This window comes from Nannospalax galili, unplaced genomic scaffold (genome assembly GCF_000622305.1).
Source record: "Nannospalax galili isolate Female #2095 unplaced genomic scaffold, S.galili_v1.0 scaffold960, whole genome shotgun sequence".
Taxonomy (NCBI): domain Eukaryota; kingdom Metazoa; phylum Chordata; class Mammalia; order Rodentia; family Spalacidae; genus Nannospalax; species Nannospalax galili.
This window is the reverse complement of record NW_008348313.1, coordinates 714,062-737,930: the sequence shown is the minus strand read 5'-3', so window position 1 is coordinate 737,930 and position 23,869 is coordinate 714,062. Positions and strand designations below refer to the sequence as shown.

General features: G+C 56.8%; 1 protein-coding gene across 4 annotated transcripts; it reads left to right on the top strand.

Annotated features, from left to right (window-relative positions):
* The first annotated feature begins 1,109 nt into the window (after window positions 1–1,109).
* On the top strand, window positions 1,110–21,541 carry Lmtk3 (lemur tyrosine kinase 3). 4 transcript variants are annotated; one of them, XM_008844982.1, is made up of 16 exons: window positions 1,110–1,364; window positions 3,027–3,139; window positions 3,914–4,047; window positions 4,308–4,458; window positions 4,897–4,973; window positions 5,415–5,533; window positions 8,572–8,659; window positions 8,983–9,131; window positions 9,953–10,037; window positions 10,115–10,236; window positions 10,379–10,528; window positions 10,865–13,305; window positions 16,243–16,643; window positions 18,105–18,231; window positions 18,538–18,675; window positions 21,041–21,541. In XM_008844982.1, the coding sequence occupies exons 1-16, from the start codon at window positions 1,324–1,326 to the stop codon at window positions 21,055–21,057; spliced, it is 4,353 nt and encodes a 1,450-aa protein (XP_008843204.1). In that variant the 5' UTR covers window positions 1,110–1,323; the 3' UTR covers window positions 21,058–21,541. The 4 variants fall into 4 exon arrangements, with proteins under 4 accessions (XP_008843204.1, XP_008843206.1, XP_029425194.1 ...); XM_008844984.3 differs by lacking the exon at window positions 1,110–1,364 and adding an exon at window positions 1,794–1,810; XM_029569334.1 differs by lacking the exon at window positions 1,110–1,364 and adding an exon at window positions 2,791–2,905.
* The last annotated feature ends 2,328 nt before the right edge of the window (window positions 21,542–23,869 follow it).

Here is a 23,869-nt window from a genome sequence, read left to right as displayed (position 1 = left end):
GGGCAGTTGGGCATAACTGCAGTCAGCATTGGGAGGCAGAGACAAGCAGATCTGGGGTTGACTGGTCAGTCAATCCAGCTGGAACAGCCAGTTGCAGGTTCAGTGAGAGATTCTGAAGACTGAGATGGGGAGTGACCTCTGGCCTCCACAGTTGCTAGCACAGGTGAGTATACCCACACATGTGTGCACATACCCATACACCCACTCCTCTCCCCACAAGTTTTATCATAAAATTGAGGACAAAATATGACCTAATACACAGTTAGGTGTGGCCAACAGGTAAGACCTCAACAACGTCCAAAGGCTGACAACAGCCCCAATGACCCACCCAGACCCAGTGCAGACTCTTAGGGCTGTATTGGAACTGAGGAGCTTCCTAGTCCCAGGGTTTGGGATATGGGGCCTGTCCTCAAGGAAAACCTTGACATCTTTGCAGCGTGAATGAACTCTGCTGGGTCTCCCTTATTCCATTCTATCAAAAAACAAATTAGGCTGGGTATGGTGCCACACGTCTTTAAACCCAGCACTCAGGGGGCAGAGGCAGGAGGATCTCTGTGAGTCTGAGGCCAGCCTGGTCTATATAGTGAGTCCCAGGCCAGCCAGAGCCATGTACATTTTTTGAGACCCTGTCTCAAAACAAAACCAATGAAACAAAATTATTCCTAGCATCACATCTGTAATCCCAGTACTCGGGAGGCTGAGACAGGAGGATTGCTGCAAGTTCAAGGCCAGCCTGGGCTACTAAGGGAGTTTAGGGTCAGTCTGGATACTTAATAAGACCCTGTCTCAACGAAACAACACAAATCTATACAAAACTCTGGAGGCTACTGTAGTTTGGTGTCACAGCCCAGCTCTTCCTGGCAGTCCTGGCTCTGGCACAGAGGCTGGCTAATCACATTGATAATTACTAGGTTAACATTGCTGAGTGAACCTATGAACAAACAGCAAGCTACCAACTTTATGCATGCCGATTCTGCTCACAGGCTTATCCCAGCAGGAGTGCAACCTGAGAGGCCCCATTGACCAACCAGGACTGCATTTCCCAGAAGCCTCCTCACTGGACTACATCTCCCATTAACAGGTCTTCCTCCAGGATTTGCGCTCTTCCTGCCAGGGGGTAGCTTTACGTCCTCACTCGCCCTTCGCCCCTAACTCCTTCGTGCACCTTGCAGCCCCTTCACCCTAGGATGATCCTGCCGCAGTTTCTCCAGTGAGCCCCTCGCGAGGCCTCCCCTCCTCCTCCAGGCGCCCCAGTGAGCAGGGCTGCGCGCGCAGCTCCTGTCCAGCCTCAGTGAGGGGACGCTTCGCAGGTACTCCCCGACCATGGAGACTTCGGCGCCGAGGGCGGGAGTCCGCGCTTCCGGGTGTGTCTGCAGCTCGGGGTGCAGACGGGTGGGGTGGGACCCCGATTCGGCAGCCTGGCACGTGACGTATGTGTATGTCTTGTCTGGTGTGTCGGTGTCCCTCACGACCGAGTTCCAGTCCCAGCTCTGCCAATTCCCTGCTGTGTGCCATGGGGCAGGTGACTACCCCTCTCTGTGCCTCAGTTTCCTCACCTGTATATTGGGCATGATAAAAGCACCTGTCTTGGGGGCTGCTGTAAGGATTGAAAGATAATACTGTAGAGCTCTGAGAACGCCTAGCGTAAAGTAAATCCTGCTAAGAATAAATAAACGAAATAAACTACGCTTATGCATCTTTTGTGCCCGTGTGTGTTGGTGTATGTGATGTGAGCCTGCAGTGGGGTAAGGAGTCCTCCTAACCACGCTCTGAAATGGGTGTCCATTTCTGCTGCCTACTTCGGTACTTGGTGTGTCTTTGTGTTTGATATGTGTGCCTGTGTATTTGTGTGTAATAAGTGTGACTGAACATTTGCTTGGGCATGTTTGTATCTGTACGTTGTGTTTGTGTTTTTTGCTTGAGCTGTGTGGCTTTGCATGTATGAGCCGTGTGTTCCCGTGTGCAGTGTATCTGTGTATGTGCATGTGAGTCCCTGGGGGTGAAGTGTGGGTGAACATTGTGCATATCCAGAGCTTGTATGCATGAATGTGTTTCTGTATGTTCATGTATGTTACCAGGCTGTGTCTGTGTGTGCATGTGACTGTCGTGTGTATTCCTGTGATGCTTGTGTCTTCGTGTTTGAGCTAGTGATGTCTGTGCGTGGTGCCTATGTCTGTGGGGTTCTTTGTTGCCTGTGTGTTTGTGGAATGCCAGTTTGTGATAGAATGTCTCAGCATGTCCCCATGGGGTGGATCTTTGTGGTGCCTGTTTGTGTTTGGGGTTGCCTGTGGTGTGTGTCTTTGTGATGCTTGGATGTTCCTGTGTGGGTAAGGACATCTGTACTGGCCAGGGGCTGGCCTGCCTGTGCATTCCCAATGCAATCTGTCCCTGGGTCTTTGTGTGTGACGTGTCCGTGTCTCCGTCTGTTGATGGCTGTCCACCTTTGTACGTGATGTGCTTGTCTGTGAGGGTTCCTGTAACATGTATCAGCTGTGTGGGCTTGACATCTGCATCTTAGTCTGTAGCACACATGGCACCAGTGGCATGTCACAGTCGTGTCAGGGTCAGGCACTGTGGACCTTGTCCTATCCCCCTCCCAAGGGTCTGGCTGGTCCCTGTTCGTCCCTCTTCCTTCTTCCCTTTCTCCCCTCCCTCCTGGCAGCCAATGCAACCGGGAGCCAGTTGCCATGACAACGCTCTATCCTCCCTCCTCCCACCTTTCCTCTGACAGGCTCTCTGCTCCCCCAATCCCGGCTGTCCTCGGGGGCGGGGCCCTCGTTCTCTGCCCCCCCAATTCTCCCCTCCCCCTACCCCAGCAACCCCGGCTCCCCAGCTCCTCTCCTCCGTCCGCCTCTCCATCCATCCGTCTGTCCCTTCGAGGAGGGGGAGGGGGGCACCTGAGCCAGTAAGCAGCCCCTCCCTCCCCCTGTCCTGCATCTCCTGCCCCTCTCCTGGGCTGGGGGAGGCCAGGGTCTCGCGGGTCCCCATGGCTGGGGGCTGAGGGCCCGCCCCCCCCTCCTCCCCAGCCGCCGCCACCGCCACCTCCCTTCCATCCTGGACAAGATGCCTGCGCCCGGCGCACTCATCCTCCTGGCGGCTGTCTCCGCCTCCGGCTGCCTGGCGTCCCCAACGCACCCCGGTGAGTGTGTCCGGCCGTCCGTGGCCGGTGCCCCACCCCCACCGAGGCCGCCCCGCACCTGTGCGCAGCCCGTGGGGACAAGCCTGTCCGCAAGACCCAGGAGGCGGGCCAGGGCGGGTGGGCAGGGGGCAGCGGGCCGCGTGCGTGTGTATGAACGTGCATGTAAGCCCATGTGCACCGGGGTGCAAACGGGTGCGCGAGGAACGGGAAGGCCGCGGCCTCGGGGAGAGTCAGGCCAGGGGGTACCCCGTTTTTAAGGGGGACATAGCTCTGGCTTTGCAGAGTCCTCTCCAGAGCTGGGGCTGGGGCCAAAGACAACTCTGTATTTCCAGTACCCTTAAAAGAGACAGCTCTCAGATATCCTTTAGGGGTGGGGTGGGCAGGGGTTCCGCATGGGGCAAGAATCTTCCAGCAGCCTGCAATTGGGAGGTCATGAGGCTGTCCATAGTGGCATATTATGAATTCACAGAGCTGAGACCTCGCTTTTTTGCTCGTCACTGGAATTCATCCAAGCCCGAGGTGAAGGGATGCGTTTGTGGGGGGTCCCAGTTTGGGAAAAGATGAGGGACCCCACCCCCAACCACCTAAGAAGGCCGTAAACTACAACTCCCACAATACATTGGGCCACCTGGCTCCTCTGCCAAGGGGCCCCTGGATGTGGAGCATCATGGGAGTTGTAGTTCAAGACTGGCCCAGGATGGGAGGGGCATGGAGTCCAGCAGCCAGTGGCTTGAAACTCAGACCCCAGACCCCAGCCCAGTCTTGTGCCCACAGATGGATTCGCTCTGGGCCGAGCTCCTCTGGCTCCGCCCTATGCCGTGGTCCTCATTTCCTGCTCCGGCCTACTGGCCTTCATCTTCCTCCTCCTCACCTGTCTGTGTTGCAAACGGGGTGATGTCCGGTTCAAGGTGAGGTGCCCAAAGGGATGAACCTGGGGAGGAAGACCCCAGCCAGGCCTTTCCTTCCAGTCAGAAAAGGCGCTGGTGGGGGAAGGCCAGAAAGTCCCAGCTCTGGGGCTTTGGGATCTGCACACCAGCCAAAACAGGCCTGGGATTTTGGGGGACAGATCTGTAAACTGTGGGGAGGCACCTAGGACAGGATGCTGGAGTCTCAGTCGATCTCCCACTCTCCACCCCGGTGCTCCCATTCATCGCCTCTCCCATCCCAGGAGTTTGAGAACCCTGAAGGGGAGGACTGCTCTGGGGAGTACACTCCCCCTGCCGAGGAAACCTCCTCCTCACAGTCGCTGCCTGATGTCTACATTCTGCCGCTGGCTGAGGTCTCACTGCCAATGCCTGCCCCACAACCTGCACATTCAGGTACCCCCTCCCCCCCAGCTCCAGAATCCCACAGTTTCAACACTGAGGACTTCCCTTCATGGCTCAGGGAGGGCAGAGTGGGGAGCCCTAGATTCTTGGAAGTAGCTTATAGGGAGGCCAGACACATCCTCTTGCAGAAAGCCACAAATTTGGAGAGTCTTGCAGGGTGGCTGTGGTGCTATCAGCCTAGATCTCAACTTTGGAGCCAGCCAGTGGCAGACTGGTCAAGTCATGGGGCGCTGGGGTTACCTAAGGAAGAACTGATTGGACTCTGGGATCTCATGGGCAGCCAATGAGGAGGCTGAGACCCTGCCAAGGAATGTTGGAAGCAGCCAATAAAGAGATTGCTGTGTGCTATGACCCTCTGCCCTACCAAGGTGGTGGAGGGCATCTTGGAGGGGAGAGGGGCTCAGGGCCTCCCCTCCCACCCCTTCTCAGACATCACGACCCCACTGGGCCTGAGCCGCCAGCACCTCAGCTACCTGCAGGAGATTGGCAGCGGCTGGTTTGGGAAGGTGAGGGACTTGGGTAGGAGGTGTCGGGGGAGTGGTCCAGACATGCCTGGCCTGTGCTCCTGTTCTGTGTCTTCCCCCATTTGTCATTTGCCCCTGGCCTCCCCAGTCGCCTACGCCCCTCAGCCTGACCTTCTCCCTCCACCTCTCACCCACTCCCACCCACCCACACATCTGTCGGTCAGTGCCTCCCTCCTCACTCCATTGACCACTCCGCCTCACCACCCGGCTCTCCACGCGTCCGTCCGTCTGTCCATCCTTTCATCCGTCCCCACGTGCATCGGACTCTGGGCCAGTGAGTCTCTCATCCCATGTCTGGTGGGGAACCAGGGAGGTGGGACATGAAGGGAATACCTGGAAGGTGGTTGGGAGTGTGAGGTGCAGGGAGCTGCCCTGGGGATGGACTGGCCCATGTGGGCACTGACCACAGTGCCCCTTGACCAGGTGATCCTGGGGGAGGTTTTCTCAGACTACACACCAGCCCAAGTGGTGGTAAAGGAGCTTCGGGCCAGTGCTGGGCCCCTGGAGCAGCGCAAGTTCATCTCCGAGGCTCAGCCCTACAGGTATCTTGGTGGACAGGGGTTCTAGAAGCCCAACACTAGGTTGGCACCAGGAAGTAATGTTTGGGAGTGGAGGGAACCTAGAGTGGCATCAAAATTGGCTTCCATTCTCAGATTTCCTGGCTCTGCAGCTCTGGTGCAGTTTCCTTCCCTGTGCCTCCAGGAGACAACACAGGGGTGAGGGGGTCCTCTCCACTTTGGACCTCAGTATCTTTATCATAGCAAGAATCACTGGCCACAGCCCTGAACAGACACCCAAGCTAGCCCTGAAGACCTCTGTCCCACCTCCCTTCCCCTGCTAAGCTGTGAGAAAGAACTGGGCCTGCCCTGCTTGGTCTCTCCGCTCCACTCTAACATATTGCCATTGTAATTGTGCTTTGGAGGTAGTGAGCTCCCCATCCTAAATCCTATAGAGATCCTATAGAGATCTCTTATCAGAACATCTACAAAAGAGACACTAACCCTAACCAACACAGACATTAGACTCTGGCAAGCCTGTGCTCCAAGACCTCCTATGACTCACTCCCCAGTGCCCACAGGGCAAGCCCACTGTTCCCTATAGCCCACAGGCCCTACACAATCTGACCCTGTAACCTTCTGATCATTTGCCCTAGTTCCCCCAACCACTGTCTCACATAGCAGCCACTTTCCTGCCTCTAGTGTTGAACTTGGGGTTCCCTTTGAGTTGATCTCAACTCAAAGAGACCTGCCCTTACCCCCAGCCCCAGGTAAGGAGGGCTTTGCACCAGGCATGGTGATATATACCTGTAATCCCAGTACGTCCAGGTGGGAGGATCATAGGCTTGAGGCCAGCCTGGACTACAGAATGAGACTCTGTCACAAAAAGTAGGAGCAAGTGGCTTGTCATTATTTTATCTGGCTATTAATTATACGCTTATTGCCTGTTTTTCTCTATACTGGGACTGGCAACCAGTAACCATATGTGGTTATTTAAATTTAAGCTAAATAAAAAAAAATCAAATTAGAAACTCATTAAGCCAGGTGTGGTGGCTCACACCCGCAATTCCAGCACTTCAGATGCTGAGGCAAGAGAATTGCCATGAGTTTGAGGCCAGCCTGGGCTACAAATAAACACATTTGAATACTGATTTTCTGAGCAACACTTGCCACACTTCAGGTGCTCCATTGACCCATGTGACCAGCAGCCCATGTTAGAAATCTGTTGAACAGTACAGTACAGGGTTTCACTGGCAGTTCAGGATCCTTCCTGTCCCCAAGCACAAGTGCCACAAGAACTGTCAGCCTTCAGTAGATGTTTGCTGACCAAGCCATAGACCCGAGCTCAAATCCCAGCTGTGTGACCCTGGGCAACTTGATTTACTTCTGTGAGCCTCTATTCCACCCAGGTCTTCATCCTGCCCCACAGAGTTGTGGTGAATCCCAGGCTCTCTCTCCCCATTGTCCTTGGCCCCCAGTGCCCAACTGGTCCTTGGCATCTACTAGGCCTTGTTAGGGAAAGAACTGCCCTGTACCTGCTTCACATAGCCTGAAGTGTCAAAAGGAGACAAGCCATGAAGAAGTGAGGGATCTGTGACAGGGACAGGATCTGCTTTAGATCATTAGGGAGGCTGGGTTCTGTAGGACAGCCAAGACTTGCAAAGCAGCTTGGGAATTAAGTTCCAGGTAGAGGGAATGACCAGTATGAGAATTGGGAGACGGGGATAAGCTCCTAGATTCTGTCACAGAGAGCAACCCTGCAGCACAGCAGGCATGGAGGGTGAAAATAAAAGCAAGCAAAATGTTAGAATAAAAGTAACAGTCATTGGCCAGGTGTGGTGGCGCACACCTTTAATCCCAGCACGAGGCAGGCAGATCTCTGTGAGTTCAAGGCCAGCCTGGTCTACGTGGTGAGTTCCAGAACAGCTGGGGCTACAGGGAGACCCTGTCTCAAAAAGATCAAAATAAAAAAAAAGTAAGAGTCATAGTGGCCAGACCTGGTGGTACACGCCTGTCAGACAAGACAACCCAGCATGTGGAAGCCTGAGGCAGGAGGATTATGAGTTCCAGGCCAGCCTGGGCTGTTAAGTGAAACCTTGTCTTAAATACACACACAAACTAAATACACACACACACACACACACACACACACACACACACACACACACACACACACACACATAAACCGCAGGATCCCTCACTATGACGGACCTTTCACAGAGCACTCTCCATAGCCTTATGTGGAGTTCCTACAACTTCCCCCATTTACAGAGGAGACAATCAAAGGCAGAGGAGTCAGAATGTTTTGTGGGAGGGTTGGGGTCAGCATTAGAACCCAGTGTCAGGGTGAACAAAAGGGTAATGAAGCCTTCCAGGAGAGTTGGAGCTGAGGCCTGAGGTGTGACTAAGACAGGTGTTCTGGTTTGTTCTTCATTGCTATGACAAAACACTCTGACCACTACCAACTTGGGGAGGAAAGGGTTTATTTAGCTTACAACTCCTAGGTTGCAGTTCATCAGGGAGCCCAAGGTAAGAACTGAGAGCAGGAACCTGGAAGCAAGAACTGGAGCACAGGCCATGGAGGAACGCTGCTTACTGGCTTGTTCCCCTGGCCCCCGGTCCGCCTGCTCTCTTATCCAAAAAAGGGCACTACCCACAGGGGGCGCGGGCCGTCCACATCACTCAGCAATCAAGAAGATGCTCCACAGACATGGCCACAGGCCAGTCCAATGGAGTCAATTCCCCAATTGAGGCTCCCTCAACCCAGGTGTGTCAAGTTGACACTAAAGCTATCCAGCACAACAGGGAAGAGAGGATAGCTTCATAGAGGCGGGTTATAAATATAAAGGCCCAGAATCTGGTAAAGCAGAACCTGGCTAGTGAGCAGCAGGGACATCAGTCAGCAAGGGTCTCATGGGGACACTGGGGAGCCACTGAAGGTTGTGAACATGCAGGTGACAGGTCAGGGCCAAGCTGAAGGGGAGGCGGGGCACCAGGGTCTAGTTGGAAAGCTTGGGAAGGGGTGTGGTGAATCAGAGGCTCTGTGGGATGGAAACAGGATGTTCCTTTTCTTTCCCCCAAAGGAGCCTGCAGCACCCCAATGTCCTCCAGTGCCTGGGTGTCTGTGTGGAGACGCTACCTTTCCTATTGATCATGGAGTTCTGTCAGCTGGTGAGGAGGAACACGGGCAAAAGGGACTGTTGGGGGCGGAGGGGTAGAGGAAAGCCAAGACTCTGCTGGCATCATCACCTGTGTACCTGAACTAGCATTCCCTCTTTCTTTCTGATGCTGGGGATCAAACCCAGGGCATCATGCATGAGCAGCACTTGGCTGAGCTAAACACTTCAGGCCTGTACTAATAAGCCAGTAAAGAAACAGGAAAAACTGAGGATAGGATGGGCTGCCCACTGTGGGGCAGACACTGCCCTGTGCTTGCTTCAGATTCAGAGGTGGTCAGGGGCTGGTGTGCTGACCAGTCCTTGCTTCCTTCCCAGGGGGACTTGAAGCGATACCTCCGGGCCCAGCGGCCCCCTGAGGGCATGTCCCCTGAACTACCACCTCGAGACCTACGGACACTGCAGAGGATGGGCCTGGAAATTGCTCGGGGGCTGGCACACCTGCACTCCCACAACTATGTACACAGGTGAGTTATGTGGAGCCACAGCAAGTGGACACAGGGAAGAGCTGAGGAAGGGAGTTGTCAGGAGTACATAGAAAGGGAGGAGCCAGGCGTGGTGGTGCTCGCCTTTAATCCCAGCAGAGGCAGGCTGATCTCTGTGAGCTCAAGGCCAGCCTGGTCTACATAGTGAGTTCCAGGACAGCTGGGGCTACAGGGAGACCCTGTCTCAAAAAGACCAAAAAAAAAAAAAAAAAAAAAAAGAGGGGGGGAGAGACAAAAGATGGGGGGGGCAAAACAAGAACAAAAAGGGGGCGCAGGGGGGGAGAGGAGAGGCACAGAGAGAGGGGGGAATGTTGGAGGGGAGGGAGTGGGCATGGATTTGATCAAAACACCTTACCTTATATGCATATATGAAATTCTCAGTGAAGTTTCTGTAAAAACCAAAAAAAAAAAAAAAAAAAGAAAGAAGGGAGGAGAGAATGAAAAGCTGGGGAGTCACAGAAGACAGGAAAGGAGGAGCCAGGAGAGGAAGGGGAAGAGCAAAGAGCAGAGAGGGAGGAGTTAGAGGAGAAGGTGGGGCTAAGGAGCCAGGAGAGGAGGAGCCAGGATAGAAAGACTGTGCCAGGAAAGGAAGGAGAGCCACTCTGGGAGGAGCAGGTGTCAGGAGGGAGGGAAGAGCCAGAAGAGGAGGTGGAACCTGGGGAGGAGGGAAAGTAGTCAGGAGAGAAGACAGAGCCAGTGTAAGAGGGGTGGGTGATTAGAGGAGGGGAGGGGCCATCACCCTGTGGGCAGGGCTTCCTTCTCATCCCAATCTGTCCCATGTGCACCCAACCCCCCATCTCCAGTGATCTGGCACTTCGCAACTGCCTCCTAACCTCTGACCTGACAGTGCGCATCGGCGACTATGGGCTGGCCCACAGCAACTATAAGGTGGGTGTATGTGCGTGTGCGTGTGTGTGTGCATCTATGCATGTCACCTGCTGACCTGCTGACCCCATCAACCCCAGGAGGACTACTACCTGACACCTGAGCGTCTGTGGGTGCCACTTCGCTGGGCAGCACCTGAGTTGCTGGGTGAGCTGCACGGAAGCTTTGTGCTAGTGGATCAGAGCCGCGAGAGCAATGTCTGGTGAGGCTATGGGCACTAGAGGCGTCGGGGGCAGATGAGACGAGTCTGAACTGGACAAGGGGGGGACACGACGACGACAAGATGACATGGACAGACAGGGGATGAGCCACTGCTGCCCTCTGACATGTGCCCTCTGTTGCAGGTCGCTGGGGGTGACCCTCTGGGAACTGTTTGAATTCGGGGCACAGCCCTACCGTCACTTATCTGATGAAGAGGTCCTTGCCTTCGTTGTCCGCCAGCAGCACGTCAAGCTGGCCCGGCCCAGGCTCAAATTGCCTTATGCCGACTACTGGTGAGGCAGCAGATCCTGGAGTATATTCCAACCCCAGGCTCAAACTTCCTAGCCCTGTCACTGATCTTCCCAGCCACCGTAGGAGTGGACAGGGGAACTCACCATTACCTGCTACCTGGAGTGGGGAAACTGAGGCAGGGAATGGCAAATGGGAACTGTGTCCTACACATCCTCACCTAGCATCAGAGTTCCTCCTCCATACCTCTGTCATACCTCTGTCATCTTTTTCTGGGTCTTTGTGTGTCCCTCCCTACCTTGACCCCTGTTCCTACCTCTGGGTCTCTCCTTTTCTGTCTCTGGCTCTGTCCTCCTCACCATCACCTCCCCGTCCCCCAGGTATGACATCCTTCAGTCTTGCTGGAGACCACCAGCCCAGCGCCCCTCCGCATCTGACCTGCAGTTGCAGCTTACTTATCTGCTGTCTGAGCGGCCCCCAAGACCCCCTCCTCCGCCACCCCCTCCCCGAGATGGGCCTTTCCCCTGGCCCTGGCCGCCCTCGCACAGCGCACCGCGCCCTGGTACCCTGTCCTCACAGTTCCCCCTTCTGGATGGCTTCCCTGGGGCTGACCCTGATGATGTGCTCACTGTCACCGAGAGCAGCCGTGGCCTCAACCTCGAGTGCCTGTGGGAGAAGGCGCGACGTGGGGCCGGCCGCGGTGGGGGAGCGCCTCCCTGGCAGCCGGCGTCTGCGCCCCCTGCGCCCCATGCCAACCCGTCCAACCCCTTTTACGAGGCACTGTCCACGCCCAGCGTGCTGCCAGTCATCAGCGCACGCAGCCCCTCGGTGAGCAGCGAGTACTATATCCGGTTGGAGGAGCACGGCTCCCCACCAGAGCCCCTCTTCCCCAACGACTGGGACCCGCTGGACCCAGGCGTGCCTGGCCCCCAGGCCCCCCAGGCCCCTTCCGAGGTTCCCCAGCTGGTGTCCGAGACCTGGGCTTCCCCCCTCTTCCCGGCAACCCGGCCCTTCCCAGCCCAGTCCTCTGGATCAGGTGGCTTCCTGCTAAGCGGCTGGGACCCCGAGGGCCGGGGAGCCGGGGAGACCTTGGCAGGGGATCCTGCCGAGGTGCTGGGGGAACGAGGGGCCGCACCTTGGGCAGAGGAGGAGGAGGAGGAGAGCTCCCCCGGCGAAGACAGCAGCAGTCTTGGCGGGGGGCCCAGCCGCCGGGGACCCCTGCCCTGTCCCTTGTGCAGCCGCGAAGGTCCCTGCTCCTGCCTGCCGTTGGAGCGGGGAGAGGCGGTGGCCGACTGGGGGGGTCACCCTGCCCTTGGCTGTCCCCACCCCCCAGAGGACGATTCTTCCCTGCGGGCAGAACGGGGCTCCCTGGCCGACCTGCCACTGGTTCCCCCTACCTCGGCCCCTCCCGAGTTTCTGGACCCCCTCATGGGGGCCGCAGCGCCCCAGTACCCCGGGCGGGGGCCACCTCCCGCTCCCCCACCTCCGCCGCCGCCTCCCCGGGCCCCCGCGGAACCGGCCGCGTCCCCCGACCCCCCGTCGGCCCTGGCCAGTCCAGGCTCCGGCCTCTCGTCTCCGGGCCCCAAACCCGGGGACAGCGGATACGAGACCGAGACCCCTTTTTCCCCCGAGGGAGCCTTCCCAGGTGGGGGGGCAGCCGAGGAGGAAGGGGTCCCTCGGCCGCGTGCTCCCCCCGAGCCACCCGACCCAGGAGCGCCCCGACCACCCCCAGACCCGGGTCCCCTCCGGCTCCCGGGGACCCGGGAGAAGGCGACCTTCGTAGTTCAAGTGAGCACCGAGCAGCTGCTGATGTCTCTTCGGGAGGGTGTGACAAGGAACCTCCTAGGGGACAAGGGGTCGACACACCGGGAGACAGGACCCAGGAAAGCGGGGAGAAGCCCCGGGAACAGAGAGAAGGACCCAGACCCGAACAGGGACCTGACAGCCCTGGGTGGCGGGATGAAAGCCCCCAACCGGAGCCTCCCTGTGAACGGGGTGACAGTGTTGGAGAACGGGGAGCAGAAAGCCCCAGTCATCGAAGGGAAGGTGGCGGAGAATGGGGGTCTGGAATCCCCCGAGAGAGGCGAGAGAGCCCTGGCGAATGGGGAGCCGATGTCCCCAGAGGCCGGGGAGAAGACGGTGGCGAATGGGGTTCTGATGTCCCCAAAGAGGGAGGAGAAGGTGGCAGAGAATGGGGGCCCGACGTTCCCCAGGAACACGGAGAGGCCGCCAGAGACTGGACCTCGGATAGCCCTAGGGCCCTGGGAGAAGACACCCGAGACTGGGGGTCCAGCCCCCGAGACCCAGCTGGAGAGAGCCCCTGCACCCGACCAGGCACCCTTGCCCCAGAACGGCTTGGAGATGGACCCTGGCCCACTTGGCCCAGGCCTCAAGAGCGGGAACCCGGAACCCGGGACCGAGTGGAAAGCCCACGAGACTGGGGAGGTGCTGAGAGCCCCCGGGGCTGGGAGGCTGGACCTCGGGAGTGGGGGCCGAGCCCCGGAGGGCGTGGGGACGGCCCCCGCCGGCGGCCCCGCAAGCGACGTGGACGCAAAGGCCGGATGGGTAGACAGCACGAGGCCGCTGCCGCCCCCTCCTCAGCCACTGGGGACCCAGCAGAGGAGGCTGGAGCCTGCGCCCCCGAGAGCCAGGCTGGAAGTGGCCCTCGCGGGAGAGTCCGGGGTCCCAGACAACAGGCCCGGCGGAGACACGGCCCCCAGCGGAGGCGAGGACCCCCCCAAGCCGGAGAGGAAGGGCCCAGAGATGCCACGACTGTTCTTGGACTTGGGACCCCCTCAGGGGAACAGCGAGCAGATCAAAGGTGAGGAGGCAGCCAGGTGTGGGCACTGAGGTCGGGATCGAAAGTATGACAGGCTGGCACGGTGAATCACCATCTAGGAGTCTTTGTACATGGGCCCGGGTACAAGGTGTCCCTATCTGCAGCCTTGAAAATATTCCTACTACTTTGAGCTTCAGTTTCCCTATCTTTCAAGAATGGCTGCTAGGGAAGACCCCTACCTGGCAAGGTGGCTGTGAGGAGCAGGTGGGGTCAATGCCACCTTTGGGGCCTGTGATATGGTGCCGATTTGCCTTTGTTATTACAGCCTGTCTAGAGGGGATCTGAAAGTTAGCCAGGGGGCCAAGTGGGGAGAAGCCAGGTCTAGGGGCAGCCATGTCCCAGAAAGGCCATGGATGTTGTCACATCTGCACTTTTCCTTGTTATACCAGCATTCTGTGTGAGTGGTTGTACCCAGCTCAAAGGAGGTCTGGTGCAGGTGGTCAGGGCCACAGCTGCTGTGTGAGGTCTCCAATCAGCTGGGGGTAACTGGGGGTGGTGCCACATGCCTATATTACAAGTACTTGGGAAACTGAAGCAAAAGGACTGCTGTGAGTTTCAGGCTAGCCTAGGCTACACAGTGAGTTCCAGGCCAGCCAGAGTTAACATAGTAGAACCCTGTCTCAGAAAAACAGAGGGACTGCAGTGATAGCTCAGTCTGTAAAGTGCCCTTTGGGGCTCAGCCCCCACTCCTGAGGTCCAGCCTCCCAGGGGTTCTCAGCACCCCTCAGGCCCCGAGTCTTGCAAGTGTGAGAAACTGAGTTGATCTCCTGATTCCACATATAAAAGTGAGGCATGGTGGTGTACTTGTAATCCCAGTGCTGGGGAGGTGGAGACAGGAGATCCTTGGAGGCTGTCCAGTCGGTCTAACCTAATTGGTAACCTCAAGGCAGTGAGAGACTGTCTCAAAGAAGGTAGGTGTTGTTCCTGAGGGTGACACCTGAGTTGTCCTATCCTACACACACACTACACACACACAGTTTTTTAAAAGGTGGTCCAGTGAAATGGCTCAGCAGATAAAGGCACTTATTTTTTTTTAAATTTATTTATTTTTTTGTCTTTTTGAGACAGGGTCTTCCTGTAGCCCCAGCTGTACTAGAACCACTATGTAGACCAGGCTGGCCTTGAACTCCGAGAGATCCGCTTGCCTCTGCCTCCTGAGTGCTGGGATTAAAAGTGTGCGCCACCATGCTCGGCTGTAATGGCACTTCTTATCAAACCTGATGCCCACATGGTGGAAGGAGAGAACTGAGTCCCACAAGTTGTTTGATGACCTCCACACACAAGCTGTGGCACATGGGTGCCCACACACATATATACACACACGCACACACATAAATAAGCATAAGGTCAGGTGTGGTGATGCACATCTTTAATCTCAGCATTTGAAAGGCAGAGGCAGGTAGATCACTGAGTTTGGTTCCAGGCTAGCTTGGGTTACACAGTGAGACTCTGTCCTAAAACAAAGCAAAGCAAAACAAAACAAAACAGTAGGTGCAATTTAAAAAATTTAAATCTGCCAGGCATGGTGGTGCTCACCTTTAATCCCAGTACTCAGGAGACAGATCTCTGAATTCCAGGCCAGCTGGATAAGCCACACAGGACCACCTCACCAGGCATGGTGCCCACCCAAGTTCCTGAAACACTGTGACATAATACCACACTGTTCCTGTTCTACACTTGAAACCCCCAGCCATGAGTTTAGAAAGACACTGGATGGCATGACACTACTGGGTGGCAAGCAGCTAAAATGCCTCAGAGGATCTCGGTTGTTTCAGGGCTGCTGAGTTAGACTGGGAGTGGCTTACTTTTTTTCACCCAGTGAATTCATACTATCCTTTAAGATCCCACACAAATTTCCCCTTCCCTAGAAAGCCTTCCTGGTTGCTAAAGGCTATCTATCTTCCTGTCCTTATTCTAGAGACCCTCTGCTCTTGACAGCACTGTGTCTGTAGCACCCTCCTAACCCTAATTATCCTGAAAAGGTACCTTTTGAGCAAAAGGGCAGGTAGGAGCTGAGTGGATGTCTGGGAGAAGGATAGAGGCAGGTACTAGGTTGGCACATTTAGAGAGCAGCAACAGGTCAGTAAAAACTAGTGTGAACTGAGTGCAGGAGGGTGCCCCCCCTTCTCCCTGCCCTGCTCTTCCTCTGTTTCCTACTGTCACCTCCCACAGTGTTCCACAGATGGGTCACTTATGCTGGAAGGTGTGGCCCTGTTCATCTGGTAGGGAGGAATACAGGTCTAGGTGGTGGATCTGCTTCCCCAAGGACACACAGAGGTAGGATAGGATTGGATGGAAAGTGCCCTGGGAGACCCATGGGGCAGAAGAGAGGCTAAGAGATGACAGCAAGGGCCAGGAAGGGGAAGAACCTCCTTGGTGGGGAACTTTGGTTCATGGCTAGTCTGTATTTGTGTGTGCACAAGCCTATGGTGGAGGCTGGTGAACCCAGGTCTGTTCTGTGGCCTGGCACCCTTACCAGGCTCTCATGGTACAGAGCTGAGTTACTGTGCTCAGAAGAAGGGGTGGAGTATGTGGCCATAACTGGTGTGCCTGGCTCCTAGAGGTGGCCCAGGCCTGGGAGCCCCAGCGCTGAAGAAGGGGCAGGACTCAGTTCCAGGCTGAGGGAACAGGCTATGCAAAGTCTGAGAGGGGGCAAGAATAGAGAGGCCAGAGCCAGGTGGGGACAGACTGGAGAGGGCAGCTGGGCCAGGGTGCTCCACCAGATGGGCTGTGGGAGAAGACTTCTAATGTTTGGGGTACTGGGGGGCCCGGAGACCTCGCACTGTAGTGGGGAAGAGTCTCTCTCACTCTCCATGCGGAAAGGGACGCCCCACACACCCGGAGCCCTCCGGCAGGCAGCTGAGGGAAGGGCCTGCCTCACTTTCCTAGGCAGGAGCTTACCCATCTCTCCCCTCGCAGCCAAGCTCTCGCGGCTCTCGCTGGCGCTTCCGCCGCTCACGCTCACGCCGTTCCCGGGGCCGGGCCCGCGGCGGCCCCCGTGGGAGGGCGCGGACGCCGGGGCAGCTGGCGGGGAGGCCGGCGGGGCGGGGTCGCCGGGGCCGGCGGAGGAGGACGGGGAGGACGAGGACGAGGACGAGGAGGAGGAGGACGAGGAGGCAGCGGGCCCACGGGGCCCCGGGAGGACGCGGGCAGCCCCAGTGCCCGTCGTGGTGAGCAGCGCCGACGCGGACGCGGCCCGCCCGCTACGGGGCCTGCTCAAGTCTCCACGCGCGGCCGACGAGCCCGAGGACACCGAGCTGGAGAGGAAGCGCAAAATGGTCTCCTTCCACGGGGACGTGACCGTCTACCTCTTCGACCAGGTGAGTTGGTGCTCAGGACCGCGAAGACCCGGACTGCAGCGGGTTGGAACTTCTGTGGGCGTGGCCAGGAGGGTGGAGCCTGGAGTGGGCGAGGGCGTCTGCTGATAGCTGGCCCTGGAGGGAGGCTGACCTCGAAGAGGTGCCCAGTGAGTGGGTGGAGCCCGGAGGGTAGTAGAGGCGTGGGTGGGTGTGGCCTGGAGTGTGGGTGGGTGTGCGGGGTCTAGAGCTGGAGGCGGGCCCGAGGGTCAGCGGGGAGGAGCCTGTGATGAGTAGAGGCCAAGTACACCGGTGGAGACTTGAGGCGTGAAGGCGGGTCTGGAAGTCAGTTTGCATCCTGGAGAGGCCAGGGGAAAAGTACTGGGAACGAGCCTCGTACTTTGGGATGGGGTTTGCCAACCAGAACTTTAGTGGCTGTGAAGGCTGTGGGGTTGGCTCTAATTTAAATTTTTATTTGTTTTTTGAGACAGGGATTCCCAGCTGGCCGGGAACTCGCTGTGTAGACCAGGCTGGCCTCGATCTCAAAGAGATCTGCCTGCTTCTGCCTCCAGAGAGTAACGGCGTGCACCACCACGCCCGGCTAATTTTATTTATTTTTTAATTATGTGTATGTGTGTCTGTGCGTGGGTATGTGCACTTGAGTGCGGCTGCCCACGGAGGCAAGAAGCGTAGGAAGCAGTGCATACTCTTAATTAGCTTCTGAGTTATCTCTCTAAGCCCCATGGGGTTGGCTCTGAAAGGGGCGGATCTTATCAAAGGAGCCAGTAATCCCAGCTGAGGAGAATCACTAGTTGGAGGCCAGCCTGGTCTAAATAGTGAGTTCTAGGCCAGCTAGGGAAGAAACCCAGACTTGAAATCTCGATAATGTTGAAAAGCAAACGGGAGGGTGTAGCGGTGCTGAGGAGTCTGAAGGCAAACGGGTTAATGACTGCCCTAGGCCCTGACCTAGGCCAGGTCGTGAGATGGGTGAGGAGAACAAGGTCAGGAACTGGGGACAAAGACCACCGAGGACGAAGGGTTGCAAAAGTGGATTTGGAAAGCTGGAGTGCAGGGCTGGGGTGGGGGTCGTTGCTTCTTGAGGCCCAGATGGTTAGGGATTGGAAGTCCACAAGAGCAAGTGGTTATTCCTAGGACACAATTTTGGGCCTCTGGCTGGAGACTTCGAAGTTGGAATAAGGGGTCAGCAATTACAAGATGGGAAGCTAGAGGGTGGGGCATGGTGGCACACGTCTTTAGTCCCAGCACTCGGGAGGCAGAGGCAGGCGCATCTTTGTGAGTTCAAGGCCAGCCTGCAGGCCAGCTGCGGCTACAGGGAGACCCTGTCTCAAAAAGACCAAAAAAAAAAAAAAAAAAGAAAAAGATGGGACGCTAGGAACCCCAGAAATGTCAATGGGTCAATGTCGTTGGAGGTGGGGTGGGATGTGATGGTTCGTTCCTTCTCGTTCCCCTCGCTTGACTTCACAGGAGACGCCAACCAACGAGCTGAGCGTCCAGGGCCCCCCCGAGGGGGACACGGACCCATCAACGCCCCCGACACCTCCCCACCCCGCCACCCCAGGAGATGGGTTTCCCAGCAGCGACAGCGGCTTTGGTGAGGGGCGGGGCTTGTTGCACCGGGATCTGGGAGAAGCCCGATTCTACGATGGGCGTGGTCTGGGAGGGAAAGGATGGAGCCTGGGAGCCCAGCGAGGGAGGGGCTTAGGAGGGGAGGGCCCTGGGAGAGTTGGGCAGGGCCTGGTAGGGGAAGGGCGGGGCCTAGGAGGGGAGGGAGGAGCCTGGGGAGGGGAGGGCGGAGTCTGGAAGGTGGACTGTGGGACCACAGAAGGCGGCCGTGGGCGGGGCTGCGAGTCTCCTATCTGTGGGTCTCCTATCTGAGGCTGGCAGTACTCTCTCCTAGGCGGCAGTTTCGAGTGGGCGGAGGATTTCCCCCTCCTCCCCCCGCCCGGCCCCCCCCTGTGCTTCTCCCGCTTCTCCGTCTCACCTGCGCTGGAGACCCCGGGGCCTCCCGCCCGGGCCCCCGACGCCCGACCCGCAGGTACGGTGCTTCCAACTGGACTGTGTCTCGCCCCTGCGCGTTGCTGTATGCTCCCTGGTTTTGCCCATCTCCGAATTTCCCTGCCTGTCTCTCCTCCCACCCACTCACACTGACACCCCAAAACCAGACCAGGTGGTGCCCGTCCCTGAGACTCAGTTTCTTTAAGGACCCCCCAACATACACTCTTGCCCATCTTTGACCCGTTTCTGGCGGAGACACCTAGCTAGACACAATCCCCTGTCCTTAAGCGTTCTTGAAGCCCGCAGGGGGATATGGCAGGTTCCCCAGAGACAGGAGTCACAGTAACAGCAGCGAGTGACTGCCACATTGCAACCTGTTCAATCCTCACTGCGATCCGCAGGGTGAATTCTAGTCTAGTCTCCATTTTACAAAATGGTAAAATGAGGCACAGAAAGGCGTGAAGAGCCAGAATTTCACTCCCCACTGCTGACCCTGAATGCTTTCTTCTCCAGCGGTCAGCGTCTGTTGTGCTGGCGCAGCCAGTCAGCATTTTGCTGCCCCCTGCTGGCCACCTTCTGAACACCCAGGATGTTGGGTCCAGGGAACCTGTCAGGAACAACACCCCTGTTTCCCAAATCCTCCCTTGGTTCCAGGATTGGCTCTGCTGTTTCTCAGCTGTGTGTCCTGAGCCAGTCAGTGTCCTTCTCTGCCTCAGCATCCTCATGCATAGAATGAGGATGGTAGTGAGTCCTCCTACTGATTGTTAAGGGTCCTACTTAATCCCACATGTGCAGCTGAGAGCTTGTATGATGGTCTTACTGAGAGCTGTTACTGGCATAATTATGTAGACCAGCATGGAGTGGGTGCCTGGCAGACACTGCTGGGCCAGGGATTCCTTGCCACCCCAGCCTCAGTGTAGGGGAACTGCAAGCTCAGAGTAGCTGAGAAAGTAGGTGAAAGAGTAAAGGGCTTTGTCTTCCTGGTAAAGTGTCATCTGCTGGGGGACTTGAAGGACTGGTGAAGGGGAAGGGGACAGTGTGCCAGAAGGGAACAGCTTGTACAAAGACCGGAGGCAGAAGAGCTTGGCTAGTTCAAGGAACAGAAGGGAGGCTAGGGTGCCTGGGCTCCTGAGAGTGGGTGGGGGATAGAGTGGGGTTGAAGTGAGGGACAGGACAGACCTGGGACAGATTATGGGGAACTTGGGGGGACTTTGTCCTGAGGTTTCTGGGGAGCCATGAAGTATTATAAGCATAGGAGGAGCTGGGGCCTGAAGAGGGAGGAACAGAATCTGGGTGACTGGGGAGAGACTGGGCAAGGGTCCAGTAGGGAAGCCAGCTACAGGGACAGCAGAGGGGCAGGGAAGACAGGGCTGGAGCTGACTCTTCACTTGGCTCCATCCCCAGGCCTCACCCCAAATGTTACTTCCTGACACCCCCAACTTGGGGCCCACATGAGCACAAGAGTGGGGTGGGTCCAGGGCATGGGGACACTAGCCAGAAAATGAGTCAGGGCTAAGGCCCACAAGGTGACCTCACCCTTAGTCACCAGGAGTGGAAATGGAGGGCCCAGTGGTGTGAAGCCCCACATACCATCCTATAGCATCACAGATACTCCCGCCAGGCATGGGTGGGGAAGCTGCTGAGCCTGTCTGTCTCCCCAGACCACTGCGGTTGCCCCCTGTGCAACCCCGTGTGTTCCATCTTCACTACAGACACTGATGAACATATCCCACATACTTGGAAAAGGAGCAAGGGCCACACTTGCCATTCTTGGAGAGAAGCAGGCTTTGGGGCTTTGACTTGGCCAGACCCCCAGCTGCCAGCACAGGGGTATGGAGAAGACAACCCCTCACCCCACTGGCCTTGATATTTTAGATCCAGGGAGTGGATCAGCTTGGAGGATAGTTCCTGGGAACCCTCGTTGGTGGTTGACAGGGGAGAAGGTACTGTCAGAGGCTTGATGCCAGGAAACAGCCTTGAGCACAGAGCTCAGTTCCCATCCTCAGCCTATGCAGAGAGGTACAAACAAAGCCTCTTCCACACTTATTGGGGAATCCCAGAGCGACAAGATATATGAACAAAAATAACAAGATGGAAGCAAGTGACAGCCTGGAGTGTCCAGGGGTGACAAGGTGACCAGAATGGTTATGAAAGGCCTCAGAAGAGGGCTCCTGAACTACCTGGAAGGGTGTTTCAGATAGTGGGAACAGCAGCAGATGCAAAGACCCTGGGATAGGAAGGTACCTGGCACATTGGAAGCCAGTGTGGCTGGAGCAGAGGGCAGAAAAGGAATGGATGAGGACAAAGGACAGGTTGGGCATGGTGCTATTGCTGGGGCTTCCTGCTGAGTCAGATTTCATTAGCCTGTCTCCCCTGACTCCCATTCTTTCTCTACTCTTCCTCAGGCCCTGTGGAGAACTGATTCCCCAAAGACCCAGCCCCTTTGCATCCCAAGAAGAAAGTTTGAGAGCAGAATCTTGTGTGGATGATGGAGCAACTGCCCCGGATGCTGACATCACCTCTGGGGAGGCCCCTGAGGCTGGGCCTTCCACCTCCCCCACCATGTGCCAAATGGGAGGCCCTGGTCCCCCACCCAGCTCCCCAGATGGGTCCCCTGATCCCCCCAACCCCGTTGGAGCCACATGAGACAGGAAGCCCCCACCACTGGACAGTCACCCTTCTTGGAACTAAACTGAACTCTTTTGGGCCTGGAGCCCCTTGGCACAGCAGAGGTCCCTCCTGACCCACTCCTGGCCCCATGAGGGCCACCAGCTTCTGGGACCTGGACCCCCATCTTGCGCCACCCCCTTCTCCCAAGCCCAGCCCCTGGAGGGGCCTCTGATTCAAACCTTCACGTGGCATTTTCACATTATTTAAAAAAGACAAAAACAACTTTTTAGAGGAAAGTGGGGCCTGTGTGTGTTTGGGGTAGTGGGAGGGGGATGCCAGGAGCAGACACCGCATACACCATCTTGTCCTCACAGCCCCCAGGCAAGGTGCCCATACACTGGTGGGGCTGGCCTGCTTTTTCCTTCCCTACTCTGGGTCTGCTCTTTATGGCCCCTTTGGTGGCAGCCTCAAATTACACTTCCATGGGCCATGAGGAGTCAGTGATGGCTGGGGACCCAGCAGCTGTGGTGGCAGCCATGTTCCTGCAGGAGGCCTCTGGTGGAGACTGGAAACTGTCACAGGACCAGGCCAGGTAGGGGGCTCAGAACTTGGCCTACTGACACCCAGGTGGAGCAAGCAACATGTTAGCCACTGCTTGGTCTTCCTGCCCACACTAGCCTGCCTCAGTTTACATTTTTCTTCTTGCCATTGCCCACCTAGACATGCACACAAATGCTGTCTGTGCACACATACCTGTGGCCCTGGGTTCCTTGCACTCGGGTGCTCTTCACCAGCTCCAGTGCTTGTCTGTCCCTCAGGTTAGTCCTTCCTGCAGTGGCCCCTTTGTGTGACTCTTCTGTTCTTTCCTGTTTCCATGTTCTCGCCTGTGTGTCTCCCTTTCTCCTGTCTCTGCCTCTACCTTGGCGTCTCTGTGGCTAAGCTGTCTCTGGACTCTGGTCCCCTGAACCTCACACCCTGGGACTGGATTGTCACATGGAGAGGAGGGGGTCTGGATGATTGAAGAGGACTAGGTCAAGGGGTGGGTTTGAACTGAATGGTATACCCTAGCTTACAAATTAAGAGTGACGAGGACATACAGGACATTGGGAAAATGCTACTGGTAAGGCTCTCTTCATCATGCTTGCCCGGGTTGGGGAGGGAGCCACACTAGGATGGGTCAGGCCCTGACATCCCAGTCCAAAAAAAGGAGGGCCATGATCCAGGCCCTTTGGTCTAAGGAAAGAAGGCCAAGACCCTAACTAACCCATCTGAATGAGGACTCAAGCCAGAACCCTTGGGTCTGAGGGAAGAGGACTGGGCCCCAATGCTCCAGTCAGAAAGACTGGAACCAGGATCCCTGGGTCTAGAGAGAAGGGCCAGGGTCTGGACTCTAAGAGAGGCTGGGTTCTAGACCTTTGGGTTTGAAAGACAAGGCTGGAGTCTAGACTCCTGGGTCTAAAGGAGTTAACCGGGACTAGATCCCAGGTCTGAGGGAAGAGGCTTGGGGTCCAACCCCTGGGTATGAGGGAGAGTTTACACCCTATCTGAGGAAGGAAACTGGGTTCTAGACCCCCTCAATCTTAGGAGGCTGGAGCCAGGAACCCTGGATCTGAACGGGGAAAGCTGGGATCTAGACTCCTGGGTCTGAGGGAGGGCTAGGGTCTGTACCATCTGAGGAAGGAAACTGGGTTCTAGACCCCTAGATCTGAGAGGAAGCTGGGATCTAGACTCCTGAGTCTGAGGAAGGCCAAGTACACAGCTGGGATTGGACCCGAGTCTAAGGGAGGAGGCTGGGGTCTAGACCCCTAGGAGTAAGGAAGGCTGGGGTGTGGACCCCTGGGTCTGTGGAGGGAGGCTGGGGTATAGAGTCCTGGGTCTGTGGGGGAAGTGTGGGGTGTGGACCCCTGGGTCTGTGGAGGGAGGCTGGGGTATAGAGTCCTGGGTCTGTGGGGGAAGTGTGGGGTGTGGACCCCTGGGTCTGTGGAGGGAGGCTGGGGTATAGAGTCCTGGGTCTGTGGGGGAAGTGTGGGGTGTGGACCCCTGGGTCTGTGGGGGAAGACTGGGGTCTAGGCCTCTACGTCTGATGGAGAACTAGGGTCTAGACTCCTGAGACAGAAGGATCTAGATGCTGGGTCTGAGGCAGGCAAGCCACTGTCTGCCGGAGGAGGCTGGCACTGTGGTTATAAGTGAGGTGGCCAGGGTCTGAACTCTGAGGGAACAGTCTGAGGTTTGGACTCTTAAGGGAGGAGACTGGGCTGGGCTCTGTCTGAGGTAGGAGGTTGGAGTCTAGACCAATGGGTCTGGGGAGGTGACTTTAGCCTGTTCTGGGTGGGTAGGCTGGCATCAGATCTCTGGTCTGAGGGACAAGGCTAGACTGGACCCCTGATCTGAGAAGAAAGGTATACTGTTTCACTCGTGTGCATATAACAAACTCATATTAGTATCTGCGACCACAGAAACTGCCTGGAGGCCAGACGACCAAGATTGATGAATCAGGAAAAAAGGAAGGAAAGTCTGTCCCTGTTTGGTTAGTCTAGCCTCAGGTAACTACTGGCATTATTTTGGCCTGTGTGGTTTACCCCAATCTCCACTTTCATCTCTGCATGGCACCCTTTTGTTCAGAT